Below are 16,709 nucleotides of genomic sequence, written 5' to 3' on the forward strand. Positions count from 1 at the left end.
CAAGTATCAGAAGCTGAGGTGGCCACCTCATTTGGCCCACTAGAGAGTCTTTTCTGATGTACCAATGCCACTTTACTTAGAAATTAAAACCAAGGTCACTGAGCTTCATCTGAAACACAGCAAGGCCAAGGACCTCTGTCTTGGTGAGCTTGGCGGGTATTGTATCTTTACCCAGGTTTCAGCCCTGAACACTAAGTCAGGGACCTGCAGGGCTCAATAGACCTTCACTTTTGTCAGAATACTGTTGACCAGGCAGACCTAAGATTCTGAATTTTGCATTTATATTCTGTTATGGATATGTGAATATATGTCAAATAGCTGTTTATGTCAACTGTTTCCTACTCAAGCAATGTGGATATCAGGATAACTACTTGAAAGGTTGTTATATTCAGAATTCGGAATTCACAGCCAGGTTTTAGAGATATAACTAATAAAAAGTACAAAGAACCATGCAGAATGTGACAAATACTTTGCTGATAATTTTCTGCAAGGAGAAATTCAAAGACTCCTCTTGTTTACTTTTCTACTGGATTAGAGGTATCTACACCAAAATCACATGGGGAGGGGCTGCTGTGCAGGCTAGAACCAGGCTGGTTATGGGCTATCAGGTCTGACTACTGGCTCAGCCTCAAGGTGGGACTTTGCTGAGCACACATGCTCCTCTCTGAGTGTATAGCCTGTCCCTTCTCCCCCAGGGCCGGCTGGATAGCAGACCAGGGCACACTGGGTGAGCAAAAGCTGCAGGATGCAGTGTTGGGTGAGTGAGGGTTGAGACCCAGGTACGTGGCTACTGAGTCTTTTTTCCAGATATGAAGAAACACTTCTGGTCTGGGTCTCAGCTAAGCCTTTAAGACGAGTTTGGGAATCCTGGGGAAAGGGAATGAGAGAGAGACTGTTTTTTAAACAGTCTGATTTTAGAGAGTTTTAGATGTACAGAAACAGCGGCAATAAAAGGCAGCCACAACCTACCCGACTCCCTCCATTTGGGTCACTTTGCATCTGTGTGACATGTTGTTATAACAAAGGAAGCAGTGTTAAGACATTAGCAGTAACCAAAGTCTTTGAGGCCTATTGTGACTTCCAGCAATGCTCAGGGAGTGCATTTGCCCCAAGTCCAATGATGAAATGTCTCTTCCCACAAATCTTAGCCCTTCTACCTTCTCTGTATCTCTGTTGAGGTCTCTTCCCTGAATCCATCACAGTGACTGAGATAATGAAGGGCAGGGCGTGACGTATGCACAACACAAGATGGGAGCACCAGTCCCTTTCAGCAACTCAGGGGCTAGAATGGAGATGGGGTCATCCTCATGGGACAGGCATGACCTCCTGAGAGGAAAACTAAGACAGGAGGAGATCAGGTGACCAGAAAATACCCTGAATATAGCAGGGGAGGAGCACCACCTCCTCCCGCCCTTACCTTAGAACACAGCTCAGAAAGCAGGCTATTCTGCCACATACTGATGACAAGCCAATGAAGAAGATGCATTTGATACAACAGGATATCAGAACATAATGTCCTCAATGTTATAGTCAAGTCACTGTTAGAATGATTAAAATATAACCACAATCTAAAATGTCCAACATAAAGTTCAGGCTTACAAAAATGGTGAATCTACACACTGAAATTCTAAGCTACCATTTAAACTTTATTTCTGAAAAAAAAATTAACGACATGGGAAATGCTTATTTTACAAACCACATTTTGAAAAGGCAAAATTATGAATATGTATAATGCATATTTAAACATCACATCAGCTATTAAGGGAGCATGTCTCCGAATAATGTGTTTAATCATTTCTTTGTGTTTCTTTTTTAATTCTCTCAAAATAATCAGCTCTTCTCTAATGGGAAAGCTGAGCACAGGGCCTGCCCATGTGTGATTTATGTTTGGCTGGTAATACCAACGGCCCCGGGGCTCTACCCTAAGAGGTATCTGCATCTCCCTTACCCAGGTGAACAGTATTATAGGTCAAAAGCACAGGAGCAGCTCCAGGTTTGGTGAGCATTGTCTTTGAGTTAGGACAAGACTGTCTTGGGAACCCTGAGCACCCTGGCCTTGGGAAGGGTTACAAAAGTCTTAGATATTTTGAATCTGAAAGATGCAGCAAAGATCAACCACCATCTGTTGATCCCAGAAGCCATGCCAGGCCTGAGTGTTGACCCAAAGCCAAGCTTCACATCAACACTTTAATCCTACTTGTTTTCTATTAAGGTGTACTTTTCTAGTATTTTGTTGCTGTTCAATTCCAGCAGAAGCTGGCTCTGGAGCATTGATATGTTAAATGGTAACACATCAACGTTGTTTCCATGTCAAACTCACCATTGGCTAGTGCTCTGGCTTCCGTAGCTTTGCATCTAAGTACCTTGGCAGCATTTTGTGTGGTGGGATGATTGCTAAGAAGCCACCAGCCGATAAAATACATGTGAATTCATTGCCTCAAAGATAACACAGAAAATCCCTGTTTAAGTTTACTGACTGCAAGGCTAAGTGCATGGTCAACAGAAGAGACCCAAATCTCTCACACTGCTAATAATTACGTACATTTTTACCAAAAACATTTTAACTCAGAGGTCATATATGTGAGTGTAAATTATAAATCATAACACATCACTCAAAAATGAATAGTTATGAGCTATGATATGACAAGCCATCCAAAAACATATTCAGATAAATTGATTAGGTAAATTTTCCATTCATTTCTGAAGCAGAAATGTCTAGGAAGTTTAGTCCTGAGTAACAGACAGCTGGTCAACAGTGTGTCTGCTTGATTGTCACACTATCTCACATGTATACTCTTCTTACACTTCTGCATTTAAACTAAAATGTAATTGACACATAATCCAAAAATGGATCCCTAAATTTATCCCCAGGAGTATAAAGTTCTCATATTATGTGTGTGTATATCAATAAAGTATCCTTTGTATCCCTGTTGCACACTAGAAGAGGACACAGAATTGGAATCCACACCAGACTATAAAGTTCATTGTCACCCAGGGCAAGGAAAGTTCAGCATCTAAGTTGAGACATATGGAAATGCTCCATAGTGGTAAAGCACTGGAGCACTTAGCTGAAGGACTTTGCCCTTCCTACACAAATGCAGCTTTTTTTATCTCCCACAGGTAAGCACACTGGATTGGGGACGAGCAGAACGTGTCTATAACCTCTGTGAGGTGCTGTTTAAAGTTCACAAGGTGGGTATCCTTGACATTTGGACACTTTCGTAGAGATAAGATACCCTTCAGATAACAGACATTGAGGGGTATTTTGACATAGTAAAGTAACTTGAACCTTTCTTGTTCCACTAGCTGTTCCAGTCCAGTCCAGTCCTTGATAAATGCTACTGATTATTGAGGTGGATGGATGGATGGATGGATGGATGGATGGATGGATGGATAGATGGATAGATGGATGGTAATGGTGGTCGTGGTGGTCGTGGTGGTGGTGGTGGTGGTGGTGGTGGTGGTGGTGTGTGTGTGTAAGTACCCACACCCTTGAATACGCAAAGGCAAGGAGAGTATGCTAGGTTTCTTGGGTTTTTTTTTCCCACCTTATTCCCTTGAAACAGCCTTTCACTGAACCTGGAGGTAGGCTAATAACAAGCTCCAGCAATCTTCCTCTCTCTGCCCCTAACTGTGCTGGGGTTCCAAATGCAGAGCATCACCTGGCTTTTCTGCACAGATGGGAGATTTGAACTCAGGTCCTCACGCTTGCGCACACAGCAAGCACTCTTACCTGCCAAGCAACCATCTCAGCCCTGTTGAGGAATATTTTAGTATTCAGATTCAAATTTGTGACCTAAGAGGATTTCTTATTTAAGCCTGGACTGGACAGGCCAGAATAACGAGTAAAGCGATTCTAACCAATTATAGGAAAGTATTCAAAGACAATGAAGGGGAGGGGTATCCACAGCAGTCCCATGAAGCTGTCAGAATTGTCCAGTGCACTGCACAGTTCCTATGTGGCAGATCCACAGGCAGGAAGTCAGTTTCCCTTAATGGGAAGGGTGTCATTGCTGACAAGGACTCAGTGTAAGGGATGCAGGCTGACCTGGAGAGAGTCTTTGTGAGTCTTTCCTGTTTCCCCTGCTGTGCTGACATGCTGGGAATAATGAACAGGACCTATAAATGCATAGCCCACCAAGGTGTGCCACTCGACACACAGGATTTCACCGAGATTCGGGGTCTTGGTTCTTTTAGTTATGTTGTTGGAAGTTTTATCTTTTGTTTGTTTTGTTGGTAATTTTTTTTAACTGGAGTCTATGCAGCCCAGGCTGGTCTCAAATTCATTCTCTACTTGAGGGTGGCCTCTGTCAACCAAGAGCTGGGAAGATGATGGCAGGCCCCTGCCGTGGGGAAAAGCCTGCTGGACATGCCACCACCACATCCTTCCTGTCCCTCTGACACAGACTGTAGTTTCCAGTTCAGCAAGGCCGGGGTGCTGCACTGCAAGGGTTCTCAACCTTTTCTGTATTGTGGTCATCTGGATGGAGCTTCACCAAAGGCAAAGGATCTAACTTTACATGCTGTGAGATGTGACTCAGATCTGAGTTCTCTTTACATAAAGGTTCCTGGGAATGTTGCTATGTGGCCAGATCTGTGAATTACCACTCAGCATTTCATAGTCTGTTCTGAAACAATTCTTTATAAATAAACTATATTTTATTCACCAATTATGTAGAGTTATTAGATATCAAGCGTGATGTATCTTAGTGATTGGAGTTTCTGTCATTTTAACACTATTAGCAGGACAGTTTAAATACATAGTTGCTGTGATGAATCTATTAATGAGGATGTTAGTGGTCTTCATTTATACCTCTTAGCTCAGTTTCCTAAGTACTGTCTCTCTCCCCAGTCAGGTTTATTCATTCAGTTATGAACTCCTTCACTACAATTTATGGTTGAAAAGAGAAAGAACAAGAACACACTTTTGTCTCTGCATTAGAGACCTATTATTGAATAATATTTCATCTCAAAACTCAGGTGTTAAAACAGTAGCTACCAACCTGCAGCCCTGGGCCTGAACTCCTCCTTAGAAGTGCTGCACCCAGGCCATCTGGGAGTCATTGTAGACAAAAAGCTCCCGTGGGCTTTTCTCAGTTTGTTGGGTTTGTGCTGAACAAGAATCTCAAAGTTTTTGTCTTTAAAAGTAAAATATAAAAAGCAGTAGTTATCATTCTTTTAGGAGGAAAAGCTAACCTCTGGTAATGAGAGTCTGGCCATAGCTTATGTACAGTATTTTTGTGAGTCATTTCTGTAGCTGTGTATGAGAAGCAGCCTGTTCCAGAAGACTCCTCTCGGTGTTCCCTGTTGCCTGCTTCCAAACCCTTCATCTGAAAGCGGTAACAACTGATGGCATCCAGGTCCCTGTAGCTAACCTTGACAGGAGGAAATCCCAAGAGGGTGTGGCTGCTCCAAAAACAAGCACATCATTGGAAGGTGTTGTTTGGCGGGGACAGGACAGTCTGAGATCTTCAGGGTCATTACTTCTTTTCGTTTGCTCCTGCTGCTGCTCTGAAAGTGTTATTAAAGCACTTGCCCCATTTGGTGGTTGTGAGGAAGAGGTGACCTCCACCAGACAAGGCAAATGCAACCCTCTTCCCAAACGGTGGGCTGTGATCTGTAGTCTGGGCTTAACCCTCCAATCCTGACCCATTTCCAATCCACACTATTTTTCAGTTCTGGCTTTCAGACAACTACTGGCTGCAGGCAAACTTGTATCTGGGTCTCCAAGATTTTGACTGTGAAGACCCCAGATCATACTGCTTCAGTGTCCTGGCCAGCCATGGGAAGAGCCACATCTTCAGTGTGGAGCTGGGCAGTGAGCTGGCCGTGTGGGAGAAGTCATTCCAAAGAGCAACTTTCATGGAAGTTCAGAGAATTGGGGTGAGTATGTTATGGGATTCACACTTTTCTCGTTATCAGCCTTTGGACAATACCTGACACCGAGAGGATAGAGTATAAATAAGGGTTTATTTCAGGAAAGTGGACCGTGAGAGGTGAATGTTTTTCATCTGAGTCATCATGTCAAGGCAATCTTCCATGATGAGCAGGGCCTTCGTTAATAAGGGAAGCTGTCTGTCATAGGGTCATGTATCGAGTTCATATATTTATTCATATTTACTGTAAGGAAAGGGCCAAATCTCCTTCTACTGTGGGACTCACCTGCCACTGTAGGAGGAGTTTGCAGGCTACAGAGCAACCAACTCAGAGCCAGCTCTGAATCACCTGAATGTGCAATATTTTAAGACACTAATGGCCTTTCCTCTCAGACTTAATAGTCCAAAGGAGAATATGATACAGCAATGTGTCTGAATTGCTTCTCTGTTCTTGAAGACAGCAAATAAATCATCCACAAATTTAAATGTGTATCCACTGAGCAGATAAGAAAGGATGCGTTATGGTTTCTGTTATCATAAATATGGGCCTCTTCACAGGATATGTCCTGCTGAAGAAAAGAATGACAGAAAATAAATGAAGCAATGCATCAGACAAGGTCTGTCTCCTTGTCAAGAGTCTGGTCTCATGACTAGCCTGGTGATGATAACTCTAAGAGTCTGAGCATAGAAATTAAAGACACTTACTTCATTTCCAGTATGAAAAGATTCTGTTTACTTACCTGTCACTTAACTACCAACATGCACATGGGCTTTGTGATGGGATGAGCTGTCACTGAGACCTGATCATTCCTGAGAATTCATTATATGTAAAGTCTGTTAGACCACTAAATGCTCTAGCATCTAGATGTCCACAGAAACTGAATACTTTGCTCCACCCAGCCCCTGAGATCTTCCCCTGTGCATGGTATGGGATAGCTTGCTTCTTGATCCTCCCTAGCATCTTGGAGCTGAGACACCAGGTCACTTTTTGTAGGATATTACATTGGAAGGGAAACCCACAATGTTGAATCTCCTTCTTCTAGCACTTACTGGATGTGATGACTTGTTGCCACCTAGAAATCATCTATACAGAGAGTCCATGCCACCAGAAGGCAACTTTATGATGCCCCTTATAGGGAGGAGACTTTGGAGCTATTTTTGCTCTGAGGACAGCAGCACACATTCTGCTTCCAACAGGAGAGTAGGAGACACAAGGATGGTACCCATCTGGTTGCCATGGCCACTGCTCTACAGAGCTCAGGTCAGGCACCTAAGACAATGTAATCAGGTGAATACAGTCTCCCTTAAAGACAAGTGACAGGCAACCATGAGATGTCCTGAGATAAAGAGGAAGCTCCATTATAGAACTTGGTGTTGGAGGGAAGCTGGTAGCCATTCTTCTCATGGTGGGGACTGTGAGTGATTCAGTCTGATAGATAAGTGTGTCTACGGTATTGATAGAGAGGATAACTTCTTTCACAAAGGTCAGTAAGTCCTTCTTTATATTTAGAACTGTCATTTTCTAAAAGAGGATAAAGGTGGCTGATAGAGGTGGAGCCATAACAGTCACAACATCTATTCTCCAGAAGTTGACAGTGTTCAGACAAGAGAGCAGGAGGAGTCCTTCCTTGTAGGAAGAATCAGAGAATCAAGGTGTGAGCTGATGAACCTTGGTGGGGCGTGGGGAGGGAGGAAAAGAGAGGGGGAAGGGAAAGAGAGGGGAAGAGAGAGAGAGATGGAGGGAGACAGAAAGAGAAAGAGAGGGAGAGAAAAGGAGAAAGAGAGGAGAGAGGGAGGGAGAGGAGGGAGGGAGGGAGGGAGGGAGGAGGGAAGAAAAGAGAGTATTGCGATTAAGATTGGAAGAGAGGAAGCAAATTCTGAAGAAAATACTGTTAGCAATTAGTACTGAGCTTGTACAGGTCTTTCACGGTTGATGAAGGGAGGAGTGAGTGTGTCCCAGAAACTCTGGAGAGTCTGAAGGCTCCATTCTTCTTTTTTTATTATTACAAAATTTTCTATTCATTTTACATACCAACCACATATCACCCCCTCCTCCCTCTTCCTGTTCCCAGCCTTCCCCACAACCTACCCCCCATTCCTACCTCCCCAAGTCAAGGTCTCCCATGGGGAGTCAGCAGAGCCTTGTACACTCAGCTGAGGCAGGTCCAAGCCTCTCCCCCCTGCATCAAGGCTGCACAAGGTGTCACACCCTAGGCACTGGGCTCCAAAAAACTGCCCATGCACCAGGGATGGATCCCATCCCCCTGCATGCCCCCTTCCCAAGCAGTTCAAGCTAAACAACTGTCTCGCTTATCCAGAGGGCCTAATACAGTTCTATGGGGGCTCCACAGCTATTGGTCCACAGTTCATGGGTTTCCACTAGTGTGGCTGGTTGTCTCTGCACATTTTCCCATCATGATCTCGATGTCCCCTGCCCACAGAATTCTTCTTCTCTCTCATTGATTTGATTCCTGGAGCTAGGCCTGGCGCCTGGCTGTGAATCTCTGCATCCATCTGCTACCCTCAATCACTGATGAAAGCTCTATGATAACAGTTAGGGTATTCACTAATCTGGTCACCGGAGTAGACCAGTCCAGGCACCCTCTCAACCATTGCCAGTAGTCCAAGGTGGGGTCATCCTTGTGGATTACTGGGAACTTCCCCAGCACCCTGCCTCTGCCTATTCCCATGATGTCTTCATTTATCATGGTATTTCTTTCCTTGCTCTCCCACTCTGTCCCTGTTATGGCTTGAATCTCCTATTTCCTTATGTTCTCATCCCCCATTTTTTGCCCTCCATTACCTACCCCCACTCCCAGTCTGCTCATATAGATCTCATCTATTTCTCCTTCCTGGGCTAACTATGCATCCCTCTTAGGGTTCTCCTTGTTGGCTAGCTTCTCTGGAGCTGTGGTTGTAGTCTGGTTATCCTTTGCCTTACATCTAGTATCCACTCATAAAGTACATACCATGTTTGTCCTTCTGAGTTTAGGTTACTTCACCCAGGATGATACTTTTCTATTTCCATCCAATGATATCATTGTTTTTTACTGCTGAGTGTACATATGCCACATTTTCTTTATCCATTCTTATTTGATACTTCCTTCTAGAGACCTAGGAACGTCCCTGGAGCTGTTCTCAAGGCTCTGTTCAGGAAATGACTTACAGTCCTTGTATTCTTGTGGTCCACTGGGAAACAGATAAACAGGAGAGAGGATGCCTTTCTGATCTCGCCAGGCAAGATCAATCCTGGACTTTCACTTCTTCTTCCTCCTTCAGTGACTTTTTCAAAGTAGTTCTCCAAACTGCAGCATGATTCCTGAAAATGGAGGGTTCTAACATAGGTAGATCAAAGAGCTGTCCTAGAAGTGGTGCTACTGTCCGTGCATGCTTTTCCACACAGCACACTTGATTCTTAAATGTGCTGAGTGTGTAACTATTGATTTCCTTTCATCTTCTTTTCATAAGCACATAAGGGCTCTATGGCTTTTCCATGGCCACCTACAAATTATATAATAGTGTCATAGTTTAACAGTTTTTAAGCTATATGTACTGTACTGAGACATACAGCCTCCCTGGAGACAGAATGAAATTATAGGAAAGCACCTTGTGACTAGCATATTTCAGACACAATAAATAGCAACCTACTTTGTTGGTTAGCAAAGCCATATTTATTTCATCCATTTCCCATCTCTACTTTTTCTTGTTTCACTGGTTTTATGTTCACTGACTTTGGATCTTGTTCCAACTCAAGGTTCCCCATTTTAAATCTGGATGATGTGCATGGTTGTAGTGTTGATTGTTTATCTTCTTCCCTGGGGCATCTTCCTGCATGCACTAGCGAATGGATCACCTCTAGAGAAAAACATCTGAATGACTCTCCCTCAAACTCAGGACACATTTCTACAGATAAGCTCCTCATATATTGCCCATGTGGCCAAGGCATTGTGCAGAAAAACCCTAAGATGTCAGAACAAAAGAAGTCAGTGCTTCTCCATTGAACATTCTCTTCAAGTTGCATTGTCCTATGCAATATTGTTTTAAATAATACCTATATCACAGATATCAAAAATTATTGAAATCTCAGCGTCACTCAGAAACATCTAACTGTTTTCATGGGTCTACTTGCTCCATTAATGCCTCCCAAACTCACACACAAATGCCAAGATTATAGTGGATATCTTTCAAGCTGCTTTGACATATATAGCAGAATATTTTTATTAAAATATATACTTTATGCATATTTTTCTGCAGTATGAAATATTTTATGCATTTCCACATCAATTCCTCTAAAGTTTTGTTTATGCCATCAGTATTGGGTTCGCAATTAAAATGAAATAAAATATCTTTTTCATAATAACATAGAGCCAGCAACTTTAAAATACCTATCTAATAGGTTTCGATTAGCTACAAGTAACAGGACTCATTCTGCCATCAACAGTAAGAAAAAAATGGCCCCAGTAACTCCACCCTGCTAAGCTTCACATTTGGATATATTTGCTGGGTAACTACTCTCCTGGTTACAGACCATTCCTCAGAAGCAAGATGATTTCTTTTGAATGTTTAGTGGACAAGAAGACATAGTCAATGATTAAATTGAGGTCTCTTCTTCAGACTGGTTCTGACAGCTTGGAACAGGAATTCATCAGACCACATGGCTATACAGGGAACACCATCTGCTAAAGGGTCTCTGTCACTAGCCTCTGCTCTGGGAAGTAGGAAGATATCAGCTCCTCTGAAGCATAGTAGGAGGGGGCTGGAAGCACCTCAGTTATGAGCCCTATGGGAAGAGAGGACTTGGACATAGATGTCAGACGAGACCACTGCAGATTTTCTAAAGGACAAGGAGATCTGAGTATAAGAGGAACCCTGTTCTCCCTGGAGATTATTAAAGCACATGCCATCTCGGATCCAGTGGGAAAACAGTGCTATGTCTTCATTTCTACATCTCCTGTAAATTCAAGCTCTGTGGTTATGTTCCAAGGCCCCCAGTGGATTTAGAAAAAAAAACAAAAAATTATTGAATCCTACATATGATGTTTACTTGTGCATGTCTACCTATGGTAAGGTATAATTTGTAGATATTAGCAATCACATGGACACATGCAAAACCATGTAGCTTGACAATATAGTAGGTTATGTGAAGGAGACCCATTTCTCTTACACTATCTTCCTATACTGCCTTCATCCCTCTGCTAGTGATGAAGTAAGATGATACAATGCCAACCCTATGAAAGGAAAGAAGGTGCTAACATAGCCATTGTAACTTGTGAGCTACCACACACACACACACACACACACACACACACACACACACACAAGCAAAAAAAAAACCATAAACTGTACAAACAAGAAATATGACACTTCAACAGTGACCGGGGATCATTATGACTTCTAAGTAACTGATGGGGAGGGTAGTACACACAGTGTGGACATGCTGGGCAAGGTGAGGACTCATCCTGTGTCACACTGAGGGACATGAAACAGGAATCCACTACACCACTCAGAAGAGTACATTTAAACTTGTGAATTTTTTTCAGGTATTTTCCATTTAATATTTTCCAACCACAGTGAATACAGGTAACTAAGGCTATGGAAAAGAAATCTGAAGAGGAGGAGGGAAATATTTTCAAATGGTGTGTGAGCAATTTAAGAAGTGAGTACGAGGGGCTGGAGAGATGGCTCAGCGGTTAAGAGCACTGGCTGTCCAAAGGTGATTCAATTCCAGCAACACAAGTGGCTCACAGCCATCTATAATGAAATCTGTTTCTTGCAGATGCATGCGACAGACATGTATAAAATAAAAAAAAAAAAAAAAAAAAAAAAAAAAAAAAAAAAGAAAGAGAATAAAAAAAAAAAACTGTTCATTGAGTCACCAGGGACTGTCGGTGAGAAGCGCGTGGAGACTCAGGCCGGAGAGGTTTGTCTGAACAGCACTGCTCGCACCTAGCTGCAGGCCTTCATTCATAGTTTTGGAGACAGCTGTGTGCACAGCCTCTCCAGCATCAGAGCCCTCACGATGGAATTTGTTCCCTGAACCGCCACCACCATCCCTCTACAGCAGATGAGACAGGCTAATCTCCAGATGTCCCTGCTGGAGATTACCTCTCTCACCTTTGAATGGACAGAAGGTAGCTGGAGCCTCTGAGATGCCCGTGCCGGACAGTAAGCAGCAAGGCTCACAGTGCAGGAAGGTCAAAATCTTGGTTTTGACATTTGGTACTCTGATATCATTGTTCTTAGGCTTCACATCAAAGACCCTCAGCTGCCCATAGGCGCTGACTGCCTGATGTCTCTAGGATTGAAAGATGATTTCCTGGAAGATGGCACTGCATGTCTACCAGATCTCCAGTGCTTTGCAAATTATTTGTGCGCATCAATCTTTGTTTTCAAAGTATATTCAGAAGTGTCACCACTTCTGATGTGATTGATGGGGGGGGGGTATCATTTATTTTACATGGACTTGGATGTTCTCAGTGGTCCCATATAAAACAGGAAAGTAGCCAGCCATGTATGAAAGAATGTAGCCTTTGTGATTACTATAATGTAAGGTCACATATTTCTGAGAGCTCCTCAGTGGCATCCTCTGAGGATCCCCCTGAATTCAGCTGTGTTGAATGACTCTTCCCAGGGTGCCTGAAGATGAATTGGGGATGGCATAGAGATCAGTAAAACCCTTTGTATCCAGGAGATGCTTTGGGGTGTTTTCCTTTATAAAACCTGGTCCTGTGTCACAAGGGTGGCATGCAAGGACAGTCTAGAGATACATGAGATACCTAGTCTATTCATCTATAAGCAGTACACAGAAAGGACCAAGACATTGTGATGGTGACAAGATATGTGTTCTAACACTAGAGCTATTTAAAAGCAGGGCAGGCTGGTTTGGGGACAATGACCACCAGCTCATTTGTCAGTAATTCCCAGAAGAGAGTATGTGACAAATGGCTGACTCAAGAAGAAGCACATGAGTAGAATAGGTTCTACCTATAAGACTGAAGAAGCTAGAGTCTCTACTCTGTTAGCAAAATGGAAAATGCCACGGGCTTGTCAGGGTCTTCAGTGTGGACTAGTACCTGCCATAGGTCAGTGATGCCCTGCTCACCTAAATGTGCAGGAAAATGCTTGAAACAGCTACATTTATAACAATGGAAATCTGCAACAACTCCAAAGTCATGGGATTGAAGAGGGTTCATCTGTTAGATGGCATGTGACAACAAAAACAACTGCTAGTCTCTCTTGTGGGCTCTATGGGGATACCAGGCACTTCTCTTCCAGGAAAGACAAGGGTGATGACTCTCATGTTGGGTGCCACCACATGCATTTTGCAGGAAAGTGGCTATAGATGCACAGTGGAGTCCTGGAGGCAGGTCCCCTCCCTCTGAAGAAATGAAGGAGGAGTTTAGTACCAAGTCATGCCCTAAGGGATATACTGAAGACATGTGACTGGCCCATTTTATGACTTCAGATGGGAAAGAGATAGAGATAACACTGGCATGGTTTCCCAGTTAGCAGAATTCTCTCCAACACTAAGGCATGCCTCAAATCCACTCGATATCATTCATCATTGCCATGATTTCACTTGTCAAATGTCATCAGTTGACTATCGGAAACTTTCTAAAAACTGGAGGATGTTTATCTCAGTTCTAAACAAACCCACAACTACCTTTTTATGGATGTTGTATGTTCTTCATCTCTTTACAACACTTCAAGTGATCTCAGTTAGAGCAAATCCACAAAATAACCAGAGTGTCATATGGCCGGGATGCACACTGGGTATACTGGTGAAACTTGCTCTTACCTAGTGCCAAATGTGTTATCTGCTCCATCCCTTAATTTCATGATTTTCTACGTCCCCATTGATCATTTAAGTATTAATTCTTTTTTCTTGCTTACACCTTCTTCTTCCTAATTAGATTGCCATGTCTTCTGTCACCAGGGAAAAGAAACAGTGAAACCCACCAGTGTTCTTCAGAAATGAGCAAATAAACCCAAGTAAAGATATGAGTGTGGATGATATACAGGAATGAGAGTTTAGTGTGTGAGCTGTTCTGCTGACTCTGGAGTATTAGCTTGTATAGGTTCCTGGTCTGGTTGGCATTATCTTAGATACTGTGATAAATCTTTAATCCTTTCTTCCTGATGAGCTAACTATTGTTTAGGGTACCAATGATCAGCAGCTGATGGCAACCATCTCCTCCAAAAGCATTCTCAGCTTGTAGGCAAAAGGTACAGACAAGAGAGGTTCTGATCACCACAGATAACATGAGGTTACAGAGAAAATACTTTCTGCACACCAAAACTCCATATGTGAGAGAGTGTGCTGGGGAGGTGTTTGGGGGAAGTGGGCCCTTGCTGACCTTGGTTCGTTAGAATTTGTAAGAGAATGGGAAAGCAATCTCGGCCTTCCTTTTGGATGTTGTTTCTAAAGAGATTACTATTTTATCTCTTGAGTGATACCAGTAATTTAACTAATTAATGTTTAACATACACTTCACATTGAAATATGCAAAACATAATTCCCTAAGTGCTTCAATTAATTTTCCAGATAATTTCTAGAGAAATCTCAATTTTTGGAGTTACTTCAAAAACCACTGTTAGAGATTTTCTAATACCATGTGACTGTTACAAATGTTTTACTATTTCTTCTGAAAGACAAAAGAACCTATGAGACATTGAATGAAATATTAAGGAGTGTTGGGTTAGATTAATGGATGATTAAAAGATCATCATCGCGTTGCTACCAAAAGCAATTAAGTTTTAGCTTGTTTTAATTTTGTACACAAAACAGCATGCCATAGTGCTGGTTTGCTGGGCTGTTTGGAGAAGTAGGTTATTAGTCAGGTTTATCTTAATTTAAAACCATCAATGGTGTCCATTACTCTTGAAATGACATCTTGTTCTTCTTCCTGTTGGTTTTGAGAGCACAGGACAGACACTTGGGGTGCCTGCTTCTTGAAATTCCAAATAAATCCATGCTAAAATGAGCTTTTCCTGTTATTCACTTGCCTGAATGTTCTCTGTGAGATGTTCTTAGCCATGAGGGGAATATTGACTTTCAGTAAATTCATAAGTATCTTCGTATGGATGTTATCCAATACATTCACTTAAATTTTTCTTTAAAGTCTGCATTGACTAGGTGGCTCAGGGAGTAAAACACTTTGCCACGAAAGCCTGAGGACCTGAGTTCAATTCCAAGACACTACCTAAAAGTTGGAGGATAAAACTAACTGCATAAAATTGTCCTCTGGATGGCCGGGCAGTGATGGCGCACGCCTTTAATCCCAGCACTCAGGAGGCAGAGCCAGGTGGATCTCTGTAAATTTGAGGCCAGCTTGGACTACCAAGTGAGCTCCAGGAAAGGCACAAAGCTACACAGAGAAACCCTGTCTCGAAAAACCAAAAAAAAAAAAAAAAATTGTCCTCTGGCATCTACATGTGAGCCTTTGCATGAACACTGTCACAAATGTGCATCATGGACGGACACACAAAAATACCAATTTTTTTTATCTTAAGAAAATCTAACTGAATTTTATAATTCTATTAGTATTTTGTCTCTGTTAAGCATGTTGCAGTGTTATATAACCAGCCAAACTCAAATATCCACAATTCACAGCTCTCTAGCAAACTCCTGTAGAGACATAAACTCTCAAGAAGGCAGAGTAGTGGGGCCTCTTGTTGAACACGCCTTTCACACTGCTCACTCATTCTCTGGGCAGTCTGTATTCAGTTGGGCTTAGCTCATAACCTCAGATCATGTCATCAGATATGGCTAATACTAATGGTTCCTGAAAGGAGAGCCCAGGAATGAATCCAGCACCAGCTCTTCCTGCCAGGGTGGTGGGAGATGTGGGGATACATATCTATGAAAACATTTATCAGTGGCTGTCCCGCCTAATGTTTGCACATAGGAGTTAGACTTGAATTGTGTTTATGTTTGTCCAACACAAACAACTCCTAGGAAACTATTTGGAAAAGGCAAATATGAATTGTAAAGCAATGGAGATCTAGCCTGGAAAATGGTGTCTTTTCAGCCAACCTCGAGAGTGAAATAAGATAATGGATTTGCTAACAATCACAGAAAAATGGTAATATCAAAACAGTCTGGGCACGAGAGCTTTGGTATTATTGCCACAGGGATTAACGTGATTTGTGGCTTACCTGGCTCTAGGGCAATCTCTCCCGCAGCTCTGTAGGTTGGAGGTCTGGGGTGAGCTTATGGAGCCACATCCAGCTACTGGCAGAAAAGCTCCACCCCACACTCCTGGCCTGGCTCTGCTATATCTAAATCCAGGGATAGGTCTGTTCTGGCAGAAGGTTTTCCATGGTGAGGTTCATGAGGTTTGACTGATGATCTAGTTTGTTTTCCTGACCTGATCATTGAGGTCTTTCAATGATCATACCTGCAGAACCCTTTTAGTCACTTCAGAGAGTGAACAGCCTAAAGTCCTAGGCATTACTAGATGGATGTCCGGAGGTCATGATGCTGCTGACCAGAACCTTCTCAGGCTAGGCTATCACTGTATGTATAGTTTCAGGCTTTACTGAAGCTATCCAGTGTTTGGAGATTGTGTGTGTGTGTGTGTGTGTGTGTGTGTGTGTGTGTGTGTGTGTGTGTTACACACAGCTCCAACCAGGTATACATAGTGACCAAGTTTGGCTTTTGTTGCCAGGAAACAACTGTTTGCAATAATTTTTTTTTCTTGTGACTTTGTGGAGGAGAAAAATGAGTCATTTCAAGAAGACCTTGGCCCTTGAGCAAAGTTATTTTGTTAGAATATTGATTGATGTTGCTGTTGGACTCCCATGGGGATGTGAACCTGACTAGAAGAAGGA

At 42.7% G+C, this 16,709-nt stretch overlaps 1 protein-coding gene across 2 annotated transcripts in view; it reads left to right on the top strand.

The window, feature by feature from the left end:
- Sntg2 (syntrophin gamma 2) overlaps positions 1-16,709 on the top strand; it is a 199,524-nt gene that overhangs the window by 143,770 nt on the left and 39,045 nt on the right. For both annotated transcript variants that reach the window (XM_028857468.1, XM_028857467.2), the window contains exons 13-14: positions 3,121-3,192; positions 5,677-5,883. In XM_028857468.1, the coding sequence (XP_028713301.1) occupies positions 3,121-3,192; positions 5,677-5,883 (279 nt within the window). The remainder of the gene's footprint in view (positions 1-3,120; positions 3,193-5,676; positions 5,884-16,709) is intronic.

Source organism: Peromyscus leucopus, chromosome 22 (assembly GCF_004664715.2).
Source record: "Peromyscus leucopus breed LL Stock chromosome 22, UCI_PerLeu_2.1, whole genome shotgun sequence".
Classification (NCBI taxonomy): Eukaryota; Metazoa; Chordata; class Mammalia; order Rodentia; family Cricetidae; genus Peromyscus; species Peromyscus leucopus.